Source organism: Paramormyrops kingsleyae, unplaced genomic scaffold (genome assembly GCF_048594095.1).
Source record: "Paramormyrops kingsleyae isolate MSU_618 unplaced genomic scaffold, PKINGS_0.4 ups55, whole genome shotgun sequence".
In the NCBI taxonomy this organism is placed as follows: domain Eukaryota; kingdom Metazoa; phylum Chordata; class Actinopteri; order Osteoglossiformes; family Mormyridae; genus Paramormyrops; species Paramormyrops kingsleyae.
The window spans coordinates 223,120-245,478 of record NW_027325993.1 but is presented as its reverse complement, the minus strand read 5'-3'; the positions used below and the strand labels follow the sequence as shown (position 1 = coordinate 245,478).

The window sequence follows — 22,359 nt, the reverse complement described above, 5'->3', positions numbered from 1 at the left end:
GTTAAGACATGGCATAAAATCATGGGGCACTGTAACTTTGATGACTTGTTGAAATTACCTAAACTAGTCGAGGGTATGCAGATAAATGATAAAACTAAAGTAAATTGTAACATATGCATAAAAGGGAAGTTCACAAACTGTAGGAGTAGAAAAGCAGATGCAAAAGCTAATGCCCCCCTCGAACTGGTGCACACTGACTTGGCGGGTCCCATTGAACCAACTGCTTCAGAAGGGTACAAATATGCCATATCATTCACAGATGATTATTCAGGTGCCATATCAGTGTACTTTCTCAAAAATAAGAGTGACTCAACATTAGCCACTGAAAAGTTTTTTGCAGACAGTGCACCCTATGGCAAGGTAAAATGTATAAGGTCTGATAATGGCACAGAATACACTAGTAATGCGTTCCAATCCCTTTTGAGAAGAAAAGGGGTTAGACATGAGACATCATGCCCGTACTCTCCGCATCAAAATGGCACAGCAGAGAGGCAGTGGAGGACCATTTTTGAGATGGCAAGATGCCTACTGTTAGAGAAAGAGTTACCAAAGGTGTTATGGCCATATGCTGTTCAAACGACTGCCCATATTAGAAATCATTGCTATAATGAAAGAACGCAAAACACACCTTACTTCATGCTCACCGGAAAGAGGCCAGACCTCTCAAAAATGTGGATATTTGGCTCAGACTGTTACGCATACAGGCATGACCAGAAGAAATTAGATCCTAGGTGTGATAAAGGAGTTTTTGTGGGGTACAGTAAAAATAGCCCTGCATATTTGGTCTATAACCGTCAGACAAGAAAAGTGACCAAGCACAGATTGGTAAAATTCACTAAGAAAGAACGTAGTGAACAAACAACACAAACAGATGAGGATGATCTAGAAATAGTTGCCGGTAGAGACAACAGTGCTGGTGGGGAGAAGGTTGACGAGTCACATGGTGAGGGCAGTACAGATCATGAGATCAAAGATGATCAAGAGGATAATGAGGTGATGAGGGAGGAAGTCTCAGATGAGAATGGAAACAAAACAGATGCAGAAATCATCCCAAACCAAAAACAACGGTTATCACAGAGAGAAAAGAGACCCCCAAAATATTTAGAGGATTACGTATCAGATCACAACAAGAGTGATGTAACATATGTGAACATTGATTATTGTTACAGGGCAGTATTTGGTGTTCCCCAGGCGTATAGAGAGGCTTTGATGTCACCTGATGCACCTGAGTGGAAGCGTGCAATGCGGGAAGAGATGGATTCACTCAAAGAAAATGACACTTTCAAATTAACTACATTACCTGAGAATAGGAAGATCGTTGGAGGAAAATGGGTCTACACCATTAAAGAAAATGGTGGGATGGGAAAGCTCTTAAAAGCAAGATATGTGGCAAAGGGCTATAGCCAGACTGAAGGTATAGATTATCATGAGACTTTTGCACCTACAGCAGATCTGACGTCAGTGCGAGCATTAATGCAAATAGCTGTCCAGAATGACCTTATAGTTCATCAAATGGATGTCAAGACGGCATACTTACATGCACCTATAGATGAAGACATTTACTTGGAGCAACCTGAGGGTTTCGAATCAACTTCTGTGACAGGGGAAAAGTTGGTGTATAAACTGAAAAATCCCTGTACGGTTTGAAACAATCTGGTTGGAACTGGTATGAGCTACTAAATGATCACCTTGGACAAAATGGTTTTGAGAGAAATTTGTCAGATCACTGTATATATAGGAAGCAAGCCGGAGAAGACATTATCATAGTCATCATTTGGGTAGATGACCTAATCATTGCAGCAAGCAGTAACAAAGGACTTAACAGATTCAAAAATAGCATGAAAAATAAATTCAATATGAAAGATCTAGGGAGGATTTCACATTTCTTAGGTATTGGATTTGAACAAACAAATGGAAAAATCAAAATGAGCCAAAAGGGATATGTGATGAAAATGCTAGAACGTTTTGGAATGTCAGACTGCAAGCCTAGGACTACTCCATGCGAGCTAAAGGTAGAGAGTGGTGAGAATGATCAAGATAGCAGCATGGAGGTCCAAAATCCCAGAGAATATCGAGAGATAGTGGGCAGTCTTATCTATGCCATGACATGTACCAGGCCAGATATTAGTTGGATAGTAAGCAAACTATCACAAACCCTATCAAGTCCAAAAGCACGGGATTTTGTGACTGCCAAACACGTGCTAAGGTATCTAAAGGGCACAAGTGATTACGAGTTGTGTTTTCAGAAAACAAATTGTGATCTGAGTCTAATAGCTTTCAGTGACTCTGATTGGGCATCATCCCTCAATGACAGACGTAGTACTTCAGGATATTGTTTTAGCCTGACAGAACAAGGTCCGGTAATTTCCTGGAAGTCAAAGAAGCAACCAGTCGTTGCATTGTCCACATGTGAGGCCGAATATATAGGTCTAGCAAATGCTACCCAAGAAAGCATATATCTAAGTCAGTTGCTGAGTGGTATGGATAACAAGGTGTACACCTGTACTAAAATGTATGGTGACAATCAGGGAGCAATTGTACTAACAAAAAATCCTGTGAACAGAAAGCGATCAAAGCACATTGACGTTAAATACCATTTCATTCGCGATGCAGTAAATGAAAGAAAAATAAGTATTGAGTATTGTTCATCAGAAGAGATGGTTGCTGACATGTTGACCAAACCTGTATCAAAAGTAAGAATGTTGAAGTTCAAATGTTTTCTTTTTGGAAGTGAATAGAGATGTATAATACCACTAACAGGTGTTTTCATATGATGAGAACAAGTGGGGGTGTTGGATTATGTGTTCTCATCTCATATGTTTGTATTATTTCTGATTATTAAGTTTTTTCCACGATGTTGACAAAAAGGGTCTATTTTTTCTTTTCTGCGCATGTATAATGTGTGACACGATGTATGCTGCGTGTGGAGTGATTTCTTCTCTCTTTCTGTAAGTTTTTCATGACAGCAGACGTGTGTAGACGTGTGTCAAAATGTATGCTTTAAAACGAAAATGTAAATACTGAAAAGACGTAAAATAAAACACCAGTTTACAATATTAATCAGTTTATTGATTTACACAAATGAATGAAGAGAACATTTGGTTCATACATATGGAGGCAGAAAGCTCAACAATAAGGTTAAGATAGGTCAAGTTAAGATTGTATAACATAAAATAGCATATAAGTTAAGACTAAGACAGGATAACTTACCATAAGGTTAAGATAAGATTATATGATATAAGATACCATAGTATAAGAATGATAGGATTGTATCATGTATTTATAGGATTCCTATAAATGTTTGTATGAATGCTTACCATCTTTTTCAATCAGATTTATAAATGAGTTCCCCGATTAATCTGTTTACATGAAAACATCTTAATTGCATTAAGGCATGTAAACGTAGCCACCTAACAAAGATAAAGATAATGTTTATTGTCATTGTCACTTGGACAACGAAACTGAAAATGCAATTCAAGTCAATGTGAGGTATAAAAAGAGTAATAAAATATTACAAAATATACAAATTGCATTGAATACTGCATTGACTATACCGACTGCACTGAATAACCATACTGCACTGATTAAATATAAGAAATGAACTGTTATGTTTTGCATTTAACGCCATGATTGCTAGGGGTGTGGTCCTGGTCAAGACAATCTCCTGAACTCCAAACTGAATGTCAGAATGGGAAAGAAAGGTGATTTAAGCAATTTTGAGCGTGGCATGGTTGTTGGTGCCAGACGGGCCGGTCTGAGTATTTCACAATCTGCTCAGTTACTGGGATTTTCACGCACAACCATTTCTAGGGTTTACAAAGAATGGTGTGCAAAGGGAAAAACATCCAGTATGCGGCAGTCCTGTGGGCGAAAATGCCTTGTTGAAAAAAAAAAGGGAAAAAAAAAAAAAGAAAATGCCTTGTTGATGCTAGAGGTCAGAGGAGAATGGGACGACTGATTCAAGCTGATAGAAGAGCAACTTTGACTGAAATAACCACTCGTTACAACTGAGGTATGCAGCAAAGCATTTGTGAAGCCACAACACGCACAACCTTGAGGCGGATGGGCTACAACAGCAGAAGACCCCACCGGGTACCATTCATCTCCACTACAAATAGGAAAAGAGGCTACAATTTGTCCATCCCTTTATGACCACCATGTACCCATCCTCTGATGGCTACTTCCAGCAGGATAATGCACCATGTCACAAAGCTCGAATCATTTCAAATTGGTTTCTTGAACATGACAATGAGTTCACTGTACTTAAATGGCCCCCACAGTCACCAGATCTCAACCCAATAGAGCATCTTTGGGATGTGGTGGAACGGGAGCTTCGTGCCCTGGATGTGCATCCCACAAATCTCCATCAACTGCAAGATGCTATCCTATCAATATGGGCCAACATTTCTAAAGAATGCTTTCAGCACCTTGTTGAATCAATGCCACGTAGAATTAAGGCAGTTCTGAAGGCGAAAGGGGGTCAAACACCGTATTAGTATGGTGTTCCTAATAATCCTTTAGGTGAGTGTATATATATATAATATTTATATTATAATATTATATTATTTAAGCTAATTTCCTAGATCCTTAAATTTGCAAGCAATCATTTGAAGAGAGAATGAACCTTTACTGTGTGAGAAAGAGAAGTGCTCCTCCCTGCTTAATCAACTTAAAACACATAAAACATTCTCCTTCACCTTTCCCCTTATACTACAAGCCTTCCATTTCAGTTTAGCTGATTCTTAGCACAGCTGACTAGTAAATTTCTAGTCAGGCGAAAGGGGGTCAAACATCGTATTAGTATGGTGTTCCTAATTATCCTTTAGGTGAGTATATATGCATGATAACGTCATGTGTGCAAAATGTTTGTGCATATACAAGGAGGAAGCTTTTTTAGACATTTTAATGAATGGTCATTAGCGTCGATAGCTAGTTGATCACTTGTGTTGAGCCAAAAAACTTGCAGGCTCCATTTTTAGGGCCTATTCATTTTTATACTTTTAAAGGTCTTGCTGAGTGTAGAGCTGAAATTGTGCTTGTCTCAGAGGCTTGAGAGTACAGCAAGGGAAGACGAAGTGTCTCCGGGACGACCACAGGCAACCTGGCACTGCCCGGGCAGATGAAAGAAGAAGGGCACAGAGCCAGGTTGGGCACCACAGCGCTATCCAGCCCATGGTTGACGATGGTCACATTCCACCAGAACCTCCCAACACTAACTCCCCGGGGAACTTCCAAGCAGCAGAGCAGATCCCAACAGCCGAGGATTAAAGGAAAGGAGAGATTCTGGCAGGAAGAAGATCTTGTGGCCAAAGTTTGGAGAACAGATGTGTTACAAATGAAATATCACATTAAGCCTGGGTTATTTCACCATTTTCATTACAGGGAAATTTGTGAAACTCATATTTGAAATAAAAGTATGTGCTACAGCTTAATCATTTTTTCATACATTATTTTGTATTTTCAAAATGTCTTTATTGTAAACGGCACAGCATGTGCCGCTATGAGCACTATCCCCCGTACAGGAACTATGAATAAGAAGCCTTTAACCTGGGCAGAAAATACATTGTTTTTTTTCCCCCTTGTCGTGTCCGGCAGTTTAGCAAGCAGGATGTTAGTCTGGGTGCTTTATTGTGCCAACACTTTTATTTTGCAAAGTGGAGCTTCGGATTTAAGCTCCTCTTGTTACTTGAGGTATACTCTTTATTAATCATTTTTATGTCATTGCGCCACAAAGCCGGAGCTGACAGGGGCGGTTATTGGGAAAGAGATAGAGAGAGAAAGTGAGAAAGGAGAGAAAGGGGTAAGAGACAGAGGAAGTAGAAAAATAAATAAATACATAATAAAAATAAAATAAGGAGGGGGGTCAGAGAGAGAGAGAGACAGGGAAAGAGAAATAATACATAACAAACAGTAGAACAAAAAGGAAAGAGTGATAAAAGGACAGCTTCTGCATCTTGCTGCTTTACACCGTATCATCACACCAGCTGCTGTATCTGAAAGATAAGATCCAGGGACACACACAAACAGTATACACACAAAGAAACCAGTGGTACCGCCACGACATGGGACCGTGCCTGTGCCAGTATCCGCTCCTGGAACCAAACACGTCAATACCAACGAAAGAAAATAAATATATACAGTAGGCACAAGCAGACCACCAGGAACACCGTCCAAACATTGTCGTACCCGCATCCGCATCCGAGAGGAGGGAGTGGAAGCCACACACCAACCCCCACACACACTCTCACACACACACACACACACACACCCAGACAAGGGGAAAGAGGGATAAAATAGGGGAAGAGAGCCCCAGGCGCTCGTGTGTGTGCGTGTGCGTGCATGTCTATGTGTGTGTGCGTTCTAAGTGTATGTGTGTGCGTGTGCATATGTACGTGCATGTGTGTGTGTACGCATATGTGTATGTGTGTATGTTTGTGTGTTGTGAGTGTATGTATGAGTGTGCAGGTTAACATGGAATGATTTCCAGTGTGTGTGCGAGGCCACAACAACGCCGCCCCGGGGCCCCCAGACGGCCGGGAGAGCCCCGACGGGTCACGGACCCAGCCGCCCCACAGTGGCCAGGTACCCGGGCCCCCGCCACCGGAAGGCTGCGCGCCCACCCAAGGAAGGCAGGGAAGGAGGCACCGGGCGCCCCCCACCGGCAAGCACGAGGCAGGAACCCCACGGCCACAGGCGGTAGCGCGCCGGCCCCCCCCGGGGGCCGGCCACGCAGGCACGGATAGAACCCGGAGCCCGGAGCACCCGCACACCCCGTGGGGGCCCCGCCAGCCCCGGGGAGACCCGCCCCCCCCCAAGAACCCCCACCCGGGGGACCAGGGAGACGCCCCGAGAGCCACCAAGCACACCCGCCCCTGGCTACCCCGACCCCCCCTCCCCCACCCAGATCCCAACCCTCCCTCCCCAGCCCCCGTACCCTCCCTCCCCCAAGTCCCCTCACTGCCGCCCCCACACCGCCCCATCATCCACGTGCTCCCCGTACCAGGACAAACATGCAGACACACCGATCCATGCATGCACTCATACACACACTCAGACACACACTCCCAGTCACACCTGCTCGTCTTTGAAGTCCGGCAGCAGATGCCCTGGACTTGCCCAGTGGACGGCCCAGAGGATGTTCCCCACCCCCCCAGATCGCAGGCGAGCGGGCACCCCGCCGGAGACCGGCAGCGCCCCACAGATGCGTCCGCCCCACCCCCGAGCCCACCCGCCGGCGCCCGCCACCCCCGCCACACCCAGGACCCCTCACCCCGCCCCCCCCCCAACCGCCCCCCACCCACCTTGATCATTGATGGTGTACATGTGTGTGAACTAAGGTGTCGTTGAGATATGGGGGAGCATATGGGGAAAAGACACCCATCGCCCCCCCCAAGCCCTAAGTGTCTATAGTGGAGTTAAAATAGAGGGGAAGGGAGCTGTGCAGTCCAGCTGCGGGCTGCAGAAGCAGCCGACCCAGGACCTGCACAGCTCCCCCCGCCCTCCAAGGCCCTATGTGGATGAGTGGTGTGACGTGGATGTATGTCTAAAATGCAGTTAAGATAATGAGGGGGGGATGAGTGGCTAATCGCCCCCCCTTCCCTCTGTGTGGTGCGGTGTGATGTCTAGATGTGGCGTCTAATGTGTAAGATGGGGGGTGAATAGCTGATCACCCCCCATTACCTATGTGTGGTGTAGGTGGATGCGGGCCGGCAGGGGGGGCGCGCGGCGACAGCCCACAGTGCCGCAGGGCAGCGGGCGCCAGGCAAGGCACGCCCGGACGCGCGGCGCCAACACCCAGGGGGACACCCCCGCCCCCCGCCGCAGCGCCCCCCCTCCCCAACCCAAGGAGGTGTCTGGGGCCTCATCTGCGCCGGCATCGCCGACGAGCCATTCATACCCAGATACCCACATTCACCAAACACTCGCACCCCACCACACCCGCACCACCCCAACCCCGACGTGCTCCCCCGTCCCAGGCCATACATGCAGACAAACAGAGCATGCATACTCACCGGATACACACATACAAACACGCACGCCCAACACGCACACCCTCACCAGATACACACACAGACACGCACGCCCACACACCAGATACACACATAGACACGCACGCCCACACGCACACACTCATCTCGAGGCCCAACAGCAGATGCCCTGGAATTGTCCAGTGGACGGCTCCAGAGGCTGTTCCCCCACCCCCCAGGTCGCAGGCTAGCGGCCCCCCGCCGAAGGCCGGCAGCCCCCCGCGGACGCCGCCGCCCCGCACCCGGGCCCGCCAGCCAACACCCGCCGCCCCCGCCATCCCCCAACTCCCCCGGTCCGCCCACCACCCCCCTTGGTCAGTGGGAATGGGTGTGTGTGTGGAGCTAGGGTGCAGTTAAAATGTGGAGGGGACACAAGTGGGGGATGGATACCCCAGCCAGAGCTGCGGTCCTCCCCCCCCAGCCCCCACAGGCCCTCAATGTCTAAAGTGGAGTTAAAATAGAGGGGAAGGGAGCCGCGCTGTCCAGCTGTGGGCTGCTTTGGCAGCCGACCCAGGAATGCACAGCTCCCCCCACCCTCCAATGCCCTATGTGAAAGAGTGGTGTGACATGAATGTATGTCTAAAGTGCAATTAAAATAATACAGAGGGGGGTGAGTGGCTAGTCACCCTCCCCTTCCCTCTGTGTGATGCAGTGTGGTGTTGTGGGTGTGGTGTCTAAAGTGGAATTAAAAGAGATGGGGGGGTGACTAGCTGATCACCCCCCAGTACCTATATGGAGTGTGGTGTAGGTGGGTGTGGGCTGTAGGGGGCTGTGGGGGAATAGGTGGTAATGCAGCAGGGCAGCGGGCATCCAGCACGACGCGCCCGGATGCGCGGCGCCAACGCCCACGGGGGTGCTACCCCCCCCGCCGCAGCACCCCCGCCCCAACCCGAGGGGGGTATCTGGAGCCTCATCTGCGAAGGCCTCGCTGACGAGCCGCTCTCACACAAACACCTACACTCACCAGACAGACTGACCTGGGACCTATACCCTCCATACCCTGCCCCGGTGCCCTCCCCCCAGAGGCCAGCATGCCCAGAGGCTCCCAGAGCGACACCCCAGTCAGTCCCACATGGGAAGGGGCGCCCAGGGGGAGACCAGCCCCCCCGGCACGGACGAGGCCCCCACCCCACTAGCGGGCCCCCCGGAGCCCCGAGCCCCACCCCGCACCCACGAGGCCCTAGCCACCCGGCCAGGGCCGGCGCCCCCCGCCCAGGCCGCCAGGCCCCCCCCGCGCCCACCGGGTAGACGCCCCCAGCCCCCCCCACCCCGCCAGCCCAGGGGCGACCCACAACCCCCAGCCCAGGAACCGCAGGCCCCCAGCCCCATGGAGCCACCGGCACCCACACCCCCCAGAGCCCCCCCACCATCCAAGGGACACAAGGAACAGCAAAGCCATGACCCCACACACCCACTAAGTGATGGAGTCAATTATTGGGGACCAGAGAGAGTTGAAATTGGCTAATTGATTCTTGGAGGAAGCAGACATTCGCTCCATACTAATGTGGTCCAACAAGAGACCTTTGTATTGATTAATACTCAAATTGTTTTTTGATTTCCAATTCACAAGAATAGTTTTCTTGGCAATGCACAGGGCGGTGAGAACCATTTGTGTTGCACTACCCTCCAGATCCATATTGCTTACATCGCCTAGCAAGCATAATCTCGGGGAGGCCGGAATATTATACCCTAAATACGTAGATAAGTCTTCGCATACCCTCTGCCAAAATAGGTGAACAGCTGTGCATTCCCACATGGCGTGCATATAATTGTCTGGTGCATTATTTGTGCAGTAAGGGCAGGTGTCGGATTCTATGAGGCCCATCTTGAACATCCTTTGTCCTGTGTAGTGTGTTCTATGGAGAGTCTTATATTGTATGAGTTGCAGATTGGGTTTTTTGGTCATTCTAAAAGTATTTAAACATATTTGTGTCCAGATGCTCTGGTCTATACTAATCGATAAATCAATTTCCCATTTTGAGGTTGGGAGAGATATTGAGTCGTTTAAATCTGACAATGATCTGTATATTTTTGACATTGTTTTAGGCGCATGGATTCTCAGTAGTTGGGTTACCTTTGTAGGTAATTGTAGATTTAATTCATCATGTCCGTATTTAACCCGCAGTATATATTTAAGTTGGTGGTACTCTAGAAACTTGCTTCTCTGAATATTGTACTGTGAAACAAGTTCTTCAAATGGAATAAATTGTCCATTTTGGATAATATGCTCTAGATACCGTATGCCTTTATCCCTCCATACAGTGAAATTTAACACTTTCTTGTTCAGTAGGATGTCTGGATTGTTCCAGATGGGCGTTTGTTGGCATGGGGTTAGCGAGGATTTGTTTAATTTAAGAAAGTCCCACCAGGCTGTCAGAGATGTTCTAATATTAATGCTTAGGAAACATTTATGGTGTTTAATACTAGAGCTGATAAAAGGCAAATCGGAGATATCTAAATTATCACAGAACTCCTGTTCTATATTTAGCCATAGTCTGTCTAGCGGGCTTGGATTAATCCATTTCAAAACATATTGTAATCTATTGGCAAGAAAGTAGTAGTAAAAATTTGGCAAATCTAAACCTCCGCATTGTTTAGTCTTTTGTAAGGTTTTTATACTAATTCTTGGTGGTTTATCCCGCCATAGAAATTTGGAAATGTGTGAATTTAATGAATTGAACCAGGCAGAAGAGGGTTTATAGGGGATCATTGAGAACAAATAGTTAATTTTGGGTAGTACCATCATTTTAATAGAGGCCACCCTCCCCATGAGTGATATGGGCTGGGTTTTCCACCGTATAAGATCGTCTTCTATTGTTTTAAGTAGTGGAGTAAAGTTTAATTTTTGCAGGTCTGACAGCCTGGGGGAAATATTTATACCTTTATACCAAATATTTGATATTTCCTGATTGTAATGTAGTATTTGGTGCATTTTGAAAACCGCAGTTTATAGGCAGGACTGTGGATTTTGACCAGTTGATGGAATACTCAGAGATTGATGAAAATCTTTCTGTGACTGAAATTGTGTGAGATAGGGAGGATTGAGAGTTTGGAAGGAAAATTAATACATCATCTGCATAAAGACTTATCTTATGAAGCTCATTTTTAATTTGAATACCTGTAATATCTCTATTTTGTCTTATCATGGCTGCTAGAGGTTCAATAAAAATAGCGAAGAGAGAGGGGGAGAGTGGGCAGCCTTGTCTAGTACCCCTCTGGAGAAGAAAGCTTGGTGAAGTTTGGTCGTTTGTCCTGACTGATGCATTAGGAGAGCTATATAGAATTTTAATCCAGTTAATAAAAGATGATCCAAACCCAAATTTAATTAGTGCTGCAATAAGAAATTTCCAATTTACCCTGTCAAAAGCCTTTTCTGCATCTAAAGAAATAATTGTAGTTTCTAGTTTGTTGATGGTAGAGTAATCCATTAAGTTAATTAACCTGCGTGTGTTGGCTGCCGACTGTCTACCTTTGATGAAGCCTGTTTGATCAGGGTGTATTATAAAAGGGGTGACTTTCTCCAGTTTTTTTGCTAAAGCTTTACATATTAATTTAAGATCTGTGTTTATTAGTGATATGGGACGATAACTAGATGGGAGCGTGGGGTCCTTACCTGGTTTTAGGAGTAAACTAATATTGGCCGAGTTCATAGTCAAAGGTAATTCGCCGCTTTCCCTAATATGACATACCATTCTATGGAAAGTGGGCTCTAACGTAGTCCAAAATTCTTTATAGAATTCTGCTGGAAAACCATCTGGTCCCGGAGCCTTATTGTTGGCCATATGCTGAAGGGCATCATGGAGTTCTGCCACTGAAATGGGTGCCTCCAGTGCCATTACCTGATCTTCCTGTAATTTTGGAAGATTTATATTGTTAAGGAATTCATCAATATCAGCCTGTGGTGGATCAATCTGTGACTTATATAAATTTTCATAGAAATTTCTAAAGGTGTTGTTTATTTCATCTGGGTCATGTGTAATGTTACCTAATAGGTCTTTTACGGAAGAGATTGTTATTTTTTCCTTGTTAAGCTTTAATTGGTTGGCTAAAAATCTACCTGATCTGTTGATTTGTTCGAAATTTTCCAGTCTAAGCCTTTGCACCAAGAACTGTGTTTTTTTATCATTAATCTCGTTTAATTTAAGTTTTGTTTTCCTTAATTCATCCAGAATGAATTCCTGGGACGTGGCTGCATATTCACTTTCTAAAGTTTTAATCTTTTGCTCCAGTTCTAATATTAGTGAATTCTCTGCTCTTTTCTTATGTGAGGAATAAGAGATTATCTTACCTCGCATGACTGCTTTCCCTGCCTCCCAAAGAACACAAGCTGAGATTCCTGGTGTGTCATTGTCCTCCAGGTATAGTGCCCACTCCTGGTTGAAATAATTTATAAAATTTTGATCTTTAAGCAATGATGTATTAAATCTCCAATGTTTGATTGGCGGAGTGACCTTTGTGTTAGTCAGAGTGAGGGAGACTGGGGCGTGGTCGCTGATAGTGATAGGGTGGATCTGAACCGCTGAAGTGTCCCTCATTTTGGAGCTACTGATTAGAAAGTGGTCTAGGAGGGAGTATGATCAGGGTACAGACGAGAAAAAAGTATATTCTCTAAGAGTGGGATGATGAGAACGCCAAACATCACATAGACCAAGGTCCCTCATATATTGTTTCAGGATTTCTGGGGATTGCCAGTTCCTATAGCTACCTGCATTACTAAACCTATCAATTTCAGGGTTAAAAATCAGGTTGAAGTCCCCTCCTATAAGAAGTGTGGTGTCAGAATGATCAGAAAGTGAGGTGAAAAGAGTGTGAAAAAAGGAGGGGTCGTCAACATTTGGGCCATATATACTAGCGATACATATCTTCATGTTTTGGATAGATAAGTTAACTATAATGAATCTACCTTCTGGGTCTGTAATAGTGTTAATGGTAGTAAAGTGTATTTTTTTATTAATCAGTATGGCCACTCCTCTCTGTTTTGAGTTGTATCCAGCTGAATATACATGAGGGAACTGTGGTGAGGTGAGTGCATCTGCAGCTGTTTTGGACAGATGTGTCTCTTGTAGGAGGACAATGTCTGCTTGTAAATCTTTCAGGTGATTAAAAACTTTTAGCCTCTTTACTCTGGAGCCGACACCACGTACATTCCATGTAGAACCTTATTGTACTCATGTTTAAACTAACTCGCCGGGTGTGCGGAGCTTGCTAGGTGTGTGTGTCTGTGCGTGTGCATGTGCGTGCCTATGCTCACCTGTACTTATATGTGCGCATAAGTGCCTATGTACCTCTGTGTGCGTGTGAAGTACATATGTGTGTGATGTGTCTATATGTATGGTCTGTTTATGTGCTGCTTGTGTGCGTACGTTATGTGCGATGCATTTATGCATAATCATGGTGTTATACGTTATATATAGGAGAAGAGAGAAGAAGAAAAGAGGAGAGAAAATAACAGCTGAATTAAAGAAGAGAGAGAGAAAAAGCGGGGTGCAGTCACTATTAAGACGTGGGCACATCTTACCTCAGGCTATGCTTTGAGACCAGCAGTTATTATATTAACGGAGACATACCTTGGAAAAGTTAGCGGGTTTTTTTTTTTTTTTTTCCCCCGGATTATTTTACTCTAGTATAGCCAGGGGGTAGTATCCCGGTCGCGGTAAAGTTGTCCGTTGACATACAACCTGTCCACGGTGATGACCGCTCGCGAACCTCCGTCTATGAGACGCTTCCTCACGGGAAACAGGACCCGGCGTCGCTCCAGGGTCTCCTTAGGGAACTGGTCGTTGACACTAAAGTTCGTCCCCTTCAGTTCCCTGCCTCGGCTTTTAACCAGCTCCTTTTGCTTGTAGTGCTCGAATTTTGCCACGATGGGTCGTGGTCTGTGGCCGTCGGGTCTTTTACCTCCAAGGCGGTGCACACGATGGAAGGTGATGTTACTTGTGGTCTCCGCTGGAAGTTTGAGCTGTTTATGGATGAAGTTCTTCACCGTGGTTTCGGGATTTTCGTCCGCTGCTTCTGGGATGCCTGCAAAAACGAGGTTGTCCCTCATGCTTCTCGCCTGGAGGTCCAAAACCGCTTCTTTGATTTTCTTGTTTTCTAACGAGAGCTGGCCCAGGCCCTCTGTGAGGGATTTCACGGACTCTCTGAGAGCTGCGTTCTCTTTAGCGAGCGTCTCCACCTGTTTCTGGCTGAACTCCAGAGACTCACGCATCGCCTGGAATTCCCTATGGAGAATTTCTAATAGGGACATACGTGCGTCGAAGCTCGATAGCCTCTTATAGGTATGTGAAGTGCGCGACCAACATGGCCGCCTTTTTTGTTCCAGATTCCTGTTCCACCATCGGGTCATCTGAGCGCTGGGTATACCCCGGAAAATACGCATTCTTATTGTATCGCATTGCGGAATTCCGCGGTATTCCCACTGATAACATAGATGGGGAACCCCTCTTCGTCCTCCCTTTTGAATTTTTCAATTCTGTGTACATTTAGACCTTTTCCGGAAACGTTGAAAAATGCACTCGATTTCAACATACAAAAACCACTTCAAAGGATTAAGTGACGCTTTTGAAAGCTAAATTGACATATTGTTTATCATTTCATCTTTCTAATCCTGCAGTTTCATAGCTTTCTATGGATCAGAAAAAAAGTTTACTGACCAGGACAGGCAGCATATTAAGCAGAAGATGAGATATTCACATGGTCACGTGACCTAAACCAACAGCGGCGCCTGTTGATACACCATTCCAGTCTTCACCTTGTATCAATTTTATTTCAGACTAAGGACATACTTGGAATATATATTATTCTTTCGGATTGAAGAATATAAAGAGATACACCTTCCCTGAAAGTTTCATTGAGATATCTTGATTATTAAGGAAACTACAAGCGTTTTTATATAAAAAGTTAGGTATTTGGTCACAGTTTTCTACACACATTCCATTTTAAAAAATAGGGCTAATTAGCGAACTTCTTTTGCCAATATTTTCCTTATTTGTTAAGATATCTGAGTGATTTTGGTGTCATTGTCTTTGTTTATTCAAGCTCTTTCCAATGGTACCATTGGCATTTAATTTGGTTGAGTTTTAAATTTTTCTTCACATACCTACCTCTTATCAATGGAGTCCAGAATGTTTGCCAGGTCTTCCCTAGGTGGGGAGGCCGCCTCGGGTGAATCCTCGGGTCTGCTCCTCTTGGTGGATGAAGCGGTTTTGCTGGTGGTCGGAGTCTCGGTGAGAGGCTTTGGTTTCCCCATTATAATCCGGTCAAAACACTCGTCGATGAAAGTAAATAGGTTATCCAATCCGTCCGCAGACTCCTCCAGAGTGAAGATTTTAAATGAACCGCGATTAATTATATACTTTTTACTTATTTACTCACTTAATTTTAGGTTATTCTAAATTGGCGAAGATATTTAATTACTTGTTGTTAGTTTGTTTTAGAAGCGTGCCGCCATGTTGGATACTGCCGAAAGTCTCGTGAAGCCTCGTTCCACTCCTACCGCATAGCCACGCCTAGCGCACAACAAGGCATTTTCGCCCACAGGACTGCCGCATACTGGATGTTTTTCCCTTTGCACACCATTCTTTGTAAACCCTAGAAATGGTTGTGCGTGAAAATCCCAGTAACTGAGCAGATTGTGAAATACTCAGACCGGCCCGTCTGGCACCAACAACCATGCCACGCTCAAAATTGCTTAAATCACCTTTCTTTCCCATTCTGACATTCAGTTTGGAGTTCAGGAGATTGTCTTGACCAGGACCACACCCCTAGCAATCATGGCGTTAAATGCAAAACATAACAGTTCATTTCTTATATTTAATCAGTGCAGTATGGTTATTCAGTGCAGTCGGTATAGTCAATGCAGTATTCAATGCAATTTGTATATTTTGTAATATTTTATTACTCTTTTTATACCTCACATTGACTTGAATTGCATTTTCAGTTTCGTTGTCCAAGTGACAATGACAATAAACATTATCTTTATCTTTGTTAGGTGGCTACGTTTACATGCCTTAATGCAATTAAGATGTTTTCATGTAAACAGATTAATCGGGGAACTCATTTATAAATCTGATTGAAAAAGATGGTAAGCATTCATACAAACATTTATAGGAATCCTATAAATACATGATACAATCCTATCATTCTTATACTATGGTATCTTATATCATATAATCTTATCTTAACCTTATGGTAAGTTATCCTGTCTTAGTCTTAACTTATATGCTATTTTATGTTATACAATCTTAACTTGACCTATCTTAACCTTATTGTTGAGCTTTCTGCCTCCATATGTATGAACCAAATGTTCTCTTCATTCATTTGTGTAAATCAATAAACTGATTAATATTGTAAACTGGTGTTTTATTTTACGTCTTTTCAGTATTTACATTTTCGTTTTAAAGCATACATTTTGACACACGTCTACACACGTCTGCTGTCATGAAAAACTTACAGAAAGAGAGAAGAAATCACTCCACACGCAGCATACATCGTGTCACACATTATACATGCGCAGAAAAGAAAAAATAGACCCTTTTTGTCAACATCGTGGAAAAAACTTAATAATCAGAAATAATACAAACATATGAGATGAGAACACATAATCCAACACCCCCACTTGTTCTCATCATATGAAAACACCTGTTAGTGGTATTATACATCTCTATTCACTTCCAAAAAGAAAACATTTGAACTTCAACATTCTTACTTTTGATACAGGTTTGGTCAACATGTCAGCAACCATCTCTTCTGATGAACAATACTCAATACTTATTTTTCTTTCATTTACTGCATCGCGAATGAAATGGTATTTAACGTCAATGTGCTTTGATCGCTTTCTGTTCACAGGATTTTTTGTTAGTACAATTGCTCCCTGATTGTCACCATACATTTTAGTACAGGTGTACACCTTGTTATCCATACCACTCAGCAACTGACTTAGATATATGCTTTCTTGGGTAGCATTTGCTAGACCTATATATTCGGCCTCACATGTGGACAATGCAACGACTGGTTGCTTCTTTGACTTCCAGGAAATTACCGGACCTTGTTCTGTCAGGCTAAAACAATATCCTGAAGTACTACGTCTGTCATTGAGGGATGATGCCCAATCAGAGTCACTGAAAGCTATTAGACTCAGATCACAATTTGTTTTCTGAAAACACAACTCGTAATCACTTGTGCCCTTTAGATACCTTAGCACGTGTTTGGCAGTCACAAAATCCCGTGCTTTTGGACTTGATAGGGTTTGTGATAGTTTGCTTACTATCCAACTAATATCTGGCCTGGTACATGTCATGGCATAGATAAGACTGCCCACTATCTCTCGATATTCTCTGGGATTTTGGACCTCCATGCTGCTATCTTGATCATTCTCACCACTCTCTACCTTTAGCTCGCATGGAGTAGTCCTAGGCTTGCAGTCTGACATTCCAAAACGTTCTAGCATTTTCATCACATATCCCTTTTGGCTCATTTTGATTTTTCCATTTGTTTGTTCAAATCCAATACCTAAGAAATGTGAAATCCTCCCTAGATCTTTCATATTGAATTTATTTTTCATGCTATTTTTGAATCTGTTAAGTCCTTTGTTACTGCTTGCTGCAATGATTAGGTCATCTACCCAAATGATGACTATGATAATGTCTTCTCCGGCTTGCTTCCTATATATACAGTGATCTGACAAATTTCTCTCAAAACCATTTTGTCCAAGGTGATCATTTAGTAGCTCATACCAGTTCCAACCAGATTGTTTCAAACCGTACAGGGATTTTTCAGTTTATACACCAACTTTTCCCCTGTCACAGAAGTTGATTCGAAACCCTCAGGTTGCTCCAAGTAAATGTCTTCATCTATAGGTGCATGTAAGTATGCCGTCTTGACATCCATTTGATGAACTATAAGGTCATTCTGGACAGCTATTTGCATTAATGCTCGCACTGACGTCAGATCTGCTGTAGGTGCAAAAGTCTCATGATAATCTATACCTTCAGTCTGGCTATAGCCCTTTGCCACATATCTTGCTTTTAAGAGCTTTCCCATCCCACCATTTTCTTTAATGGTGTAGACCCATTTTCCTCCAACGATCTTCCTATTCTCAGGTAATGTAGTTAATTTGAAAGTGTCATTTTCTTTGAGTGAATCCATCTCTTCCCGCATTGCACGCTTCCACTCAGGTGCATCAGGTGACATCAAAGCCTCTCTATACGCCTGGGGAACACCAAATACTGCCCTGTAACAATAATCAATGTTCACATATGTTACATCACTCTTGTTGTGATCTGATACGTAATCCTCTAAATATTTTGGGGGTCTCTTTTCTCTCTGTGATAACCGTTGTTTTTGGTTTGGGATGATTTCTGCATCTGTTTTGTTTCCATTCTCATCTGAGACTTCCTCCCTCATCACCTCATTATCCTCTTGATCATCTTTGATCTCATGATCTGTACTGCCCTCACCATGTGACTCGTCAACCTTCTCCCCACCAGCACTGTTGTCTCTACCGGCAACTATTTCTAGATCATCCTCATCTGTTTGTGTTGTTTGTTCACTACGTTCTTTCTTAGTGAATTTTACCAATCTGTGCTTGGTCACTTTTCTTGTCTGACGGTTATAGACCAAATATGCAGGGCTATTTTTACTGTACCCCACAAAAACTCCTTTATCACACCTAGGATCTAATTTCTTCTGGTCATGCCTGTATGCGTAACAGTCTGAGCCAAATATCCACATTTTTGAGAGGTCTGGCCTCTTTCCGGTGAGCATGAAGTAAGGTGTGTTTTGCGTTCTTTCATTATAGCAATGATTTCTAATATGGGCAGTCGTTTGAACAGCATATGGCCATAACACCTTTGGTAACTCTTTCTCTAACAGTAGGCATCTTGCCATCTCAAAAATGGTCCTCCACTGCCTCTCTGCTGTGCCATTTTGATGCGGAGAGTACGGGCATGATGTCTCATGTCTAACCCCTTTTCTTCTCAAAAGGGATTGGAACGCATTACTAGTGTATTCTGTGCCATTATCAGACCTTATACATTTTACCTTGCCATAGGGTGCACTGTCTGCAAAAAACTTTTCAGTGGCTAATGTTGAGTCACTCTTATTTTTGAGAAAGTACACTGATATGGCACCTGAATAATCATCTGTGAATGATATGGCATATTTGTACCCTTCTGAAGCAGTTGGTTCAATGGGACCCGCCAAGTCAGTGTGCACCAGTTCGAGGGGGGCATTAGCTTTTGCATCTGCTTTTCTACTCCTACAGTTTGTGAACTTCCCTTTTATGCATATGTTACAATTTACTTTAGTTTTATCATTTATCTGCATACCCTCGACTAGTTTAGGTAATTTCAACAAGTCATCAAAGTTACAGTGCCCCATGATTTTATGCCATGTCTTAACATCACATGCTAAGTTTACTTTATCTCTGGCACACATATCATTTGCAAATTCATAATCACATTGATCTGGTTCATTTACCGTTTTCAAGTAGAATAGTCTCTCGTGCTCTTTGATTGGAAACACAGTACCGTCTTCACCTATGAGTTCGTTTTGGCCCTTTTGGAAGATCACTCTTGCTCCATCTTCGGTGGCAGCTTGAACGGAGATGATGCTCTGTGGATATGACGGTATGAAGAGGGCTCTCCTTAAAATGGTCTTGACCGTTTTTCCTTCCCCGTCTTGTAAGAACACCTCTGCTTCTCCGCGCTTTAAGGCTACGTTATTCATTCTCGTTCCATCCGCCAATTCCATGTAATGCAATGCAGGGTTGAAAGATTCATCGAACCGCGTGAATCTTGCTTTCTCTGTAATGATGTGAGATGTTGCTCCGCAGTCCACCATTAGTCCTCTTCCTTTAATGCTTTCGGGAAGTAAACGTTGGCTTACTTTAAAAACGAAAGTTTGCTCGTTGTCGTCTTTCTTTTCGGCTGTCTGTTTGGCATCATCTCTTTGTCTGTTGCCTTTTCTCCTGCACGTTTCGTCGCTGTGCGTTGAGCTTCGATGGTAGTTACACCACTTCGATGATGCTTTCTGGCGGCACTCTCTGGCTATGTGACCTCGATTACCACAACCATAGCATGTCACGGTCGATGCTTCTGCTTTCATCACGTTGTCCGATTTTGTCTTGGGATCAAACTTTTCTGTCTCCTCGTAACTTCGTAGTCGACTCTTGAATTGTACGAACGTCAATTCTTCGCTGCTTTGTGTGATGTGGATGGCAAAGGGTTTGTATGATTCTGGCAAGCCCTTCAAAATCATAGCTATTATCAGTCCATCACTTAACATTTCTTTAGCATTTCTGAGAGACATTATCGCTCTTTCGGCTCGGATAATATAGTCTGTAACGCTTTCTTCTGGTTCCTTCTTCAGAGAAGTTAGCTCTGTATATAAGGCAATGATTCTCGGCTTACCCTGGCTGGCGTAGTGATTTCTTAGGATTTTTAATGCTTTCCTTCCGTCGTCGGTTGCTTCTCTCATCACTAACGACAGGCTTTTGTCGTCGAGGAACTGAATTAGCTCTGCGTAGCATTCTTCATTCTTCTCTCGGTCGACATTGTCGTCAGCGGATAGTATTGTTTCCTTTAGGCCAAGCATTCTCATGTGGCCTAAAAATTTTACTTCCCATAGTTCGTACTTCTGTTCGTCGCCATCAAAAACCAGCCTCTGCCATGCTCCTGCACTTCTCCTGGGCCCATAACCTGTTGAGCTTTCTGCCTCCATATGTATGAACCAAATGTTCTCTTCATTCATTTGTGTAAATCAATAAACTGATTAATATTGTAAACTGGTGTTTTATTTTACGTCTTTTCAGTATTTACATTTTCGTTTTAAAGCATACATTTTGACACACGTCTACACACGTCTGCTGTCATGAAAAACTTACAGAAAGAGAGAAGAAATCACTCCACACGCAGCATACATCGTGTCACACATTATACATGCGCAGAAAAGAAAAAGTAGACCCTTTTTGTCAACATCGTGGAAAAAACTTAATAATCAGAAATAATACAAACATATGAGATGAGAACACATAATCCAACACTTATCCTATATAATCTTAACTTATCCTATGTTACCTTATGCTACAGAACTTGATCTTAACCTTAACATATCCTATCTTAATACTGATAGCCCATCTCCACAGCCAACTCCTGAACCCCAGGGATGGCACTTAGCTGCTCCAGTGCATCAATAGGAAAGATGAAGACAGCATGTTCCCCTAATTTCCTGTTTCTGATGGAACGCCATCCGACCTCACCGTGGCGAAATGAATGGCTGATATTATAGGTACGGTAATAGATACAATTAGACAGTTGTATTGTCTGGCGTTGTCATAGCTGCAACACTAAAATAATATAACTAACCAGAGTGCACATGCACATGCATTGGTACTATGTCTCCGCGATGCTTCAAAATCCATCGGCAAACATCTCTGTGATGCAGAAACATCGCTACCGAACATTTGATTCCATATTCCCCCGATGTCTGCGCCATGTATTTCAACAGTGATGCGATGTTAATTTGATCTCTCTGCAGCCTTTAGCCCGCTGTTATTTTCCGTTATTAGGTTATTATACAGGGCAGCTCAGGCCGGGGGAGCAGGCGCTGATGCAGCCCGGTGCCGCACCCACCACACGTCGGAACTGCTCGCGATCCCGGCCGGCGACCCCCCAGGCAGAGATCTAGACACGCTCGATTCAGTCCCACCCTTATTATAATTACTTTTATATCCTCCTGAGACCCAAGGAAAAAAGTGTCCTTCAATTGTAGGTTATGTGTCTTTGGAGGAAATAAGACATCTTACAATTTAGATTTTTTCTAATTTATTTTTATTTTTAATTTCACAGCATGTCCTCTTTAGTGCACAACAGGAATAAATACGTTTCCTAACATCAGTGAAAAAATAAATGCAAAAATACAATGTCCACTACAATGGACATAAATGAATGGGTCGGGTCTCAGGAGGATATGCAGTAATTGGTAACTAGTCATTTTCAGTAACTTGCACGAGACTGCCAGTTGGCTGAATCCGAAATAGTTGTAGTGCTACAAGGCTGGATTGTTACAGGGACTGTGTTAAATGCAAATGCTGTTCTGATTGCGTTAAAATCAAACGTTTTTGCTCAGATTTCATGAATTTGGTGGTGTGCTCTTTATACTATGCCAAGTTTTCCTAAAAGCAGATATTTTTTTTAAAGGTGAAATAGAGCAGCGCATTGAATTGTAATGCCTGTATCTTGAAACGTAGCGTGTTGCCAGACTCTCCGATGCACAGCTCTATGGTCCATACAGAGATGAGGAACATGCAGTTTGCAAAGTCACCAAATTACCT

General features: G+C 43.7%; 1 protein-coding gene across 1 annotated transcript; it reads right to left on the bottom strand.

The window, feature by feature from the left end:
* Positions 1–13,605: 13,605 nt before the first annotated feature.
* LOC140586416 (uncharacterized) lies at positions 13,606–15,504 on the bottom strand. Its single transcript, XM_072708257.1, has 2 exons — positions 15,131–15,504; positions 13,606–14,296 (listed from the first exon to the last, which is right to left on the bottom strand). The coding sequence occupies exons 1-2, from the start codon at positions 15,274–15,276 to the stop codon at positions 13,648–13,650; spliced, it is 795 nt and encodes a 264-aa protein (XP_072564358.1). The 5' UTR covers positions 15,277–15,504; the 3' UTR covers positions 13,606–13,647.
* Positions 15,505–22,359: the final 6,855 nt, after the last annotated feature.